At 35.7% G+C, this 8,089-nt stretch overlaps 1 protein-coding gene across 1 annotated transcript in view; it reads right to left on the minus strand.

The window, feature by feature from the left end:
• The window catches only part of LOC107718008 (utrophin-like), a 200,930-nt gene that overhangs the window by 57,115 nt on the left and 135,726 nt on the right, over positions 1 to 8,089 (minus strand). The window contains exons 51-53 of the mRNA XM_016524923.1: positions 4,806 to 4,898; positions 2,946 to 3,020; positions 496 to 697 (exon numbers count right to left, since the gene is read on the minus strand). Coding sequence (XP_016380409.1) covers positions 496 to 697; positions 2,946 to 3,020; positions 4,806 to 4,898 — 370 coding nt within the window. The remainder of the gene's footprint in view (positions 1 to 495; positions 698 to 2,945; positions 3,021 to 4,805; positions 4,899 to 8,089) is intronic.

Below are 8,089 nucleotides of genomic sequence, written 5' to 3' on the forward strand. Positions count from 1 at the left end.
TGTTATTTACTTGGCAGTCAATGGGACAGTCACAAGCCTCCCGGTTTTCATCCAAAATATCTTAAATTGTGTTCCGAAGACGAATGAAGCTTTTACGGGTTTGGAACGACATGGGTTAAGTGATTAATGACAACATTTTCATTTTGGGGTGGAGTATCCCTTTAACTTGATGCAAGTCTGATGTTATGTAGATATATAATGAATAACAAACTCTTAGCAATCAGTTTACGATATTTCTAAAATCAAAACATACGTTTTCAAATGGATGTGGAAAATAAATCGACTGTTGTAAATTGTAACAGGGTGTTCGTCAGGTAAAGACATGCGTCATTAGGCACTAGCTGTGCACACAATGGCAGGATTTTAAAGGGGTCATATGATGCTGCTAAAAAGAACATTATTTTGTGTATTTGGTGTAATGAAATGTGTTTATGCTGTCGTTGTGTCATAAGCCACATGTCTGGTGTAGAGACAGTGCAAGTGTGTAATACGTACGTGTCGTAGACGTTGAGCAGCCAGTTGAGACACATGTCCACACACAGCGGGACGTTGACCAGGTCTTTGTGTTCCTGCTCCAGTCCGTCATAGACAGACGTCAAGCAGTTGATGACCTCAGGAACCGTCAGCTGCTGGGAGTTCACCGTCAACTTGTGCTGCTGGAACATGGACTGAGCCACATTCAGATCCAGCAGATCCACTGAGACACAGAGAGAGACAATGTTGGTCTTCACTGAACTCAAACTCAATCAGGAGTGCAGCAGCCGTCAGCCGTCAAAACCCACAAGAATAATTCACTATGGGTTCCCTCGAGACTTTCCTATGGGTTTTTTTTTAATGCGGCATTTCACTCACAACCCAATGGCTTTATGTAGATACTTATACAAACATACTTTATAAAAAATTATTAATAAAATAAAAATGAGCATTTTCAGTATAGCTGTTGAAGAGCAAAACTATTTTGCACAGAGTATTGAAAGGTAGCTTCCTTAAGGGGCTTTACATGAGAAAAATAAATAAAAGAACACGAGTAATTAAAAAGAACACATAAATACAGCAATCAAATAAAAGCTTTTACAAAATTATACAGATTTAAATATTCTAGTAGACTGACTTCATAACAGCAATTTTTGGGGCGTCAGAAAAGATCAGAAGTATCTGTCCCCTCATAGGCACAAGAGAAATACTGAGGACATAAATTAAAAATAAGTAATTAAATAGTCATTAAAAACACATTAAAGGGCATATTTACCACCAAGTGACTATGCAGCAATACAGTCATCAACAGCAATATGTATTTAAGAGAAATGTCATTTGAGTACATCGATGAACAGTTTTGAGCAATGTTCGTACTACTCACTTCACTTTTGAATGACTCGCTGAAATGGACTTAACTCTAACAGTGTTTTTGCTAATAAAGTTTAAATCCCAGATGCTACTAAATCTTGAAGCTCTTTCCTTATGCATGACAAGAAGGGGTTGTCAATACGGTTTCATGATAGTGGTCTCTTACACTACTGCAAAGGCTAATCTGATGCAGTCTATTATTTACAGACCACACACAAATTATTGCAGTGATCACTAGAATATTATACAAAAAGAATAGACTTCTGAATGTATATTTTATTAAGCAATGCAATACAATTTTCACAGAAAACTAAATATAAACTTGTAATGCCAAAACTTAAATTTCAACGTTTGCTTTTGAGCTATGTCTTCAAGAACGAATGTGAGTGTCAGAAATCTACAAAAACAGAAACTAAGCTACTGGCAAAATGTCTTGTTAGCGGTCACAGCCGGTTAGGGCAAACATCCCGATTAACATGGAAGTTTTATAGCTTGTCACTTCACGGCGTCACGCTCCGTTAGGACACGGTGTCAGCGTCTGAACCATCAACACTATTCATCTTTGATGGAGCGATAAAAATGAGCATTTTCAGTATAGCTGTTGAAGAGCAAAACTAAAAATCTTCAATTTATATTTACCACAGTCCTTGTTCTACTCATATATTGGAAAACCCAACTACTGTATAAAAACCCATAGGAAAATCTTGAGGGAACCAATGGCAAATTTGACCTCAATCAGTCATGCATGGTACTAGTAATGTCAAAGTCATGGGTTCGATTCACAAAGAAAGCAAGAACTGATCAAATGTAAATGTGCAGCTTGAATGCAATGTAAGTCACTTAGGATCAAGTGTCTGCTAAATAAATAATTGTAATTGCATTTTTATTTATGCATTTGTTCTTAAGCAGTTTAAAAAGGTGTTTTTTTTTTCAATAAGAAAGAAAAAAAAAAAAAAAAAAAAAAAAAAAAATAATTTTTTTACTTTAATTACACTAACTAAGCTACTGGCAAAATGTCTTGTTAGCGGTCACAGCCGGTTAGGGCAAACATCCCGATTAACATGGAAGTTTTATAGCTTGTCACTTCACGGCGTCACGCTCCGTTAGGACACGGTGTCAGCGTCTGAACCATCAACACTATTCATCTTTGATGGAGCGGTGGATGCCATATTCCCTGTTTACACTTTTAATGAGACCAATTAACAACTCAAGAAACAAACACGCATGCAAATGAAGAGATCACGTAGACACACGCTCCTCACTCATTCTCTGTGTGCTGTTAAAGGGTTAGTTCACCCAAAAATGAAAATTCTATCATTTACTCACCCTCATGTCGTTCCAAACCTGTATGAGTTGCTTTCTTATGTTGAACATAAAAGAAGATATTTTGAAGATTGCTGGTAATCAAACAGTTGGTGGTTGCCATTGACTTCCATAGTAGGAAAAGAAATACTATGGAAGTCAATGGCAACCACCAACTGTTTAATGTAAATGATGACAGAATTTTTGGGTGAACTATCCCTTTAATTGGGCCTGTCTGAGTTAATTGTGTCGATGGAGTGAGACGACGCAAGCATGCAGCTCTAATATAACACACTTACAGCAGAGGGCTTTCTGTAGCCGGCGGATCTTCATAGCCGTCCTGTATGCCGAGAAGCGCACGTTGTTGAGGTCAGCTAAAGGGAAACAGAAGAGAAAGTGTAAGAAAAAGTAAACACAGAAGTTTATAACACAAAGACTGTAAACTGAACCGAGTCTGAGTTCAGGAATGAGGAACGTTCAATGTGTGAAAAAGATGTTCGATTCACGGATGAATTGTTTATTTGAGTCTGTTATTTTTAATGATTCGCGACATGTGAAATCCATAAATAGTGCACCATCTGACACGATCTACATACACAATCTGAACTTGACAACAGGGTTATAAAACTGCAGCATTTCATTAAATATTTCACAACAACAAGTAAAAAAAAAAAAAAAGGTCTGTGTTAATGAGTGTGTTGACAAGCATGTTCTTACACCAGTTAAGGTTAACAAGTCAACAAGATGTAAAGGTCATCTAACAGGTTGAACTGGGTTCTTGTTAGGAAAAGGTCAAAATATGATTGATACACTTTGTCTTTTCTGTCAACTGTGAATGCTTGTCTTAATTTGTATGCTAATTTCAAAATCTTTTCTAGTGTTATTTTTATAGCTATCAGTGCTGTATATGTAAACATATTTAATGAAAGTGTGTATTAGCATTAGTAGCACAGAATTAGCATCAGAATGCTAATTAGCATTAGACTACCTATCCTGGCCCAAAATCTGACTGACTCTAAAATTATTCAAATTACATATAATCTTCAATAAATAAATAAATACAAACAATTGGTCTCATGTTTTATTGTTTTTGTTAACAAAAATTATTAAAATTGCTTTCATTAACTAAAATGAAATACACATACATTTATAAACATTTATTATACATATTATATCTATATATTATGTGTATATATATATCTATATATTATGTGTATATATATATATATATATATATATATATATGACAAAAAAGCATTTATGTAAATTTCAATATTTACTAATACTTTATTTAAATCAAATGTTGTATCTGTTCATGTTATTTAATGGAAATGAACGAACAATGAACAGTTGTATTTTTATTAATTAACTTTAACAAAGATTAATAAATACTGTAACAAATGTACTGCTCATTGTTACTGCATTAACTAATGTTAAGCAATGGGAACTTATTTTATAGTGTTACCAATAAGTTTAAGTACTAAAATATTACTATTACTATAAAACTGAATTGAAAACAAATTAAAGCTAAATAAAATGTATTTTAAAGCAACAATGACAAACGCACCTAAATACTATAATAGTATATAAATAACACCAAAATAAAACTGGTCTAGCCGTTTTTATTAGTGAATAACTAGCGTGAAATAGCAATGAAGAATACATTTACATTATCACAGTCAATATTCAATGTTAATTTCTACATACACTAATACATTAACATTTAAAATTTTAGTTAATTAGCATGAACAAACATGTGTTAACAAGGAGCAATAGAATATTTATAAATTAACATTAATCTACACTAATAACTAATATAAAATGTTCTTAATTGTTGTTTTATAATACCTAATGTAAAAAACGATTTTTTTTTTAACCAAACCCAAAACTGACCCCCATCACATTTAGTTTGTGTCCTCTCTGTATAACTGTGAATAGTTGCCCTCCAGTTCACGCGTATGTGTGTGTGTGTGTGTGTCTCTGGAGGTTTCCTGCCTTTCAGAGACAGCAAACACAGACACACACCTCTCCTCTGTGGACAGACGCTGTCCAGTATTTCTTCAGCTGTGGATTTAGGTGAGACTTGAGCTGCTCTCAGCGCGTCTCTGAAGGGTGATAAGACACGAGTCTCTGTGTGTGTGTGTGTTTGTGTCACTTACAGAGAGAGTGATAGAGCTCGGTCATCTTGGGATGGTCCCAGCACGTCGTCTGACTCTGATGACTGCAGAAGACAACAGAGATGGACAAAATGACTCTCTAGTCTCTACACCGTCTGCTGTTATTGTGTGTGTTTGTGCTATTTTTCCATTTGTATGAACAGAATTACAACATTTTGATTCCAACTAATTTTGAATCTCTTAAGTCAGTGATTCCCAAACTTTTTACACGTTTGTGTGTTCACTGTCTGACTTGGTTTATATTTAAAGCACAGTTTTCCTCCATTTGTACTATGTTTTTCTTTATGCCTTATATTGTCTTGCTCTGAAAAAAAAAAAAAAAAGAAAGTGCTCCACTGGGATTTTAGACACATTTCAATAATGTGATGACATTTGCATGTTCATGATGCCTCAATGTTGACTAATGTTCATATGGCAAAAAGGTAAACGATTACAACATTTCATCTTTTTTAGTAGGTGTGTTTTATTTTTTACTTCTATCTTATATTTACTTATATATTTTTTACTAAATCATCACATATTGTGATTGCAACTGTGATAGAACGTTATCTCTCATGAAAGCACCCCCACACAGAATTGTTTTAATTGTGTTTAATAATGATTTTTTTTCGATTGGGTAGGCATTGTCTGCTGGCTTCCATGGTGGAATATGCTGTGTTTTCTGCCAACTGGCAACCCAGGGTGTCGAAATACGATTGGCTGAATTGGCAGTGGGCGGAGTCACAGACCAAAACAAAAACAGACATTCCGTCATGGAACACACGTTTCAAAGCAGCAGAACTGGCTGTAGGACTATTTTTCAGAGAAACAGATACGTAAACTTACCATGTTTCCTAAATATCTGCAAACAGCTGCATTACGCTAGTTTTATGCTTTAGTACAGTCAAAAAATTACATACAGCACCTTTAAGTAAAGTTGGAACACACTGATTGTGGACCTCTGGCTATGGTTTAGGAAAAAACAAAACGAACATTGTAATGTTCTTTCACTGTACAGCTTGCTATTCATGATTCAAGCTTAGCAATTCTTAGTGTTTGATGCATGAGCAGAGCTAGATGGTGCGTGGAAAGGTAATCAAGCTTGAAATGTTTGCTAAAATGACTACAGATGTCAAGATTTATAAAATAAGTTACATTTTGGTCCGTTCTAAGCCCAAAACTGATTAGATCGCTTCAGAAGATGTGTTTTCGTGAGTCGTATGGATTATTTTTATGTTGCCTTCACATACTTTTAGGAGCTTCAAAGTCGGTCACCACTCACTTTCATTGTACCTACAGAGCGAATATTATTTCTGAAATCTAAAAGTCACACATCTGGGACGGCATGGCATGACAAGTTTCATTTTTGCATGAACTCTTTCTTTAAGAATTAACCACTGGAAATCTCATGCTGAATAATGTCTGGAGTGGTTCTAATCTTGAGGCAGACAGCAGATTTGCAAGCGAACACGACTATGTCTGACTGAGTTTCTGTCTCGGTCTCATCATCTCATTTATGACTCGTTCACATGTTGATAGAGGTCCTCTCTCCGCTCCGCTGCTATCGCCAGACGGCTCAAACCGTCTCAGCCAGACCCAACAGACGGAGCGCTGGGGACATGAGCAGCCCTAAACAGACCCTGATGGGTGTTCAGAGCTCAGCTTTACTGACGCATGCAAGGAGCCAGGTGTGATGGCGGATAACCGTTCTGTCACATAAATTGATTTTCAGCGGGATCAGTGAGGACTGCGGTGTTTGGAGGTCTGTGCTCTGGGCCGTAATTGAACTGGTTACCGCAAACCGGTGAAATAACCATCTATAGCAGGACAACAGCAAATCATCATCTACAAAACTACAGTCAGCTGCCTTACTGTCTACAGCAACATTCAGTGACGATGGATGAAATACCAAATTTTTTGTCTTATTAAACTATATATATATATCGATGGATGAAATACCACATTTTTTGTCTTATTAAACTATATATATATATATAGTTTAATAAGACAAAAAATGTGGTATTTCATCCATCGTCACTGAATATTGCTATAAATTGCTGAATTGCTGTTCAGTAAATGTTCTATTAATGCGTGGCAATGCATTCTGGGATTTGTGAATTGGTGATTCCATAGCATTCAAAGTATTATAGAAGAACCCTGGCATATCTTGCTGATGCAGTGAATGATTATTCGTATATTTACATGGTATACAACCACAGTACATTTTTAAGGCTGTGCATCTACTTTCCACTAGCTGTTTCATTGCAAGTGCTGTAATGAAATGACTACTTACACAACATTTAAAAGTCTGGGGCTGGTAAGATTTTTTTTTTTTTTTTATGTTTTTGAAAAAAAGTTGCTCACCAAGGCTGCATTTATTTGAACAAAATACAGTAAATCAGTAATATTTTGAAATCTTATTATAATTTAAAATAACTCTTTTCTATGTGATAGGATTTTTTGATTAAGAGAAAGTTCAACAGAACAAAATTTATTTGAAATAGAAATCTTTTATAGCACAATTACTGTCACTTTTGAGGAATTTAAAGTGTCCTTGCAAAAAAGAAAGAAAACAAGTATTCATTTATTTTTCAAAAGAAAAAAAAGAAAAGAAATAAACTGACTAACTGACCCCAAACTTTAGAAAAGGTGGAGTAAATGTTTAAAGCACTGACAAAATATATGAAGTATATATAATTAAATAAAGAACAAACTAAATAACGGCTTGGTTACATTCTGCATCCCGAGCAGCAGGCAGAGGTTTACAGTACAGGATGTGAGAGGTGTTTCACTGAGAGCGCGGAGCTGCTTACAGGATTAGATGCTGCTCTCTCATCTCTCTCTCTCTCTCTCTCACACACACACACACACACACACCAAATTTATGTCCTCATTTGTCACAAAAACGCGTACACACAGACACACAGACACACACACACACACACACTCTCACACACACTCTCGCTCTCTCTCTGAAGTCCAGGGAGCGAGTCTCTGAACACACTCTGATGAATAAACATGAACTCTACCCAACCCAACTCATTATATTCACAAAACAGTCTTTAGAATTACAGAAATATGCTTTTTGACAAAATACTTTGTAGATAAAATACATTTTCTTTCTTTTGGTCTCTCTCAGTCTCATCTGGCCTTTTTTTTTCATTAAGGAGGTTTGACATGTGAGACATCATCATCATCTCCACTTGACATGAAATCTCAGCTCATTCCAACACGCACACACACGCACACACACACACACACGCACACACACACGCACACACACACGC

The sequence above is a fragment of the Sinocyclocheilus rhinocerous genome, unplaced genomic scaffold (assembly GCF_001515625.1).
Source record: "Sinocyclocheilus rhinocerous isolate Xijiao unplaced genomic scaffold, SAMN03320098_v1.1 scaffold843, whole genome shotgun sequence".
Classification (NCBI taxonomy): Eukaryota; Metazoa; Chordata; class Actinopteri; order Cypriniformes; family Cyprinidae; genus Sinocyclocheilus; species Sinocyclocheilus rhinocerous.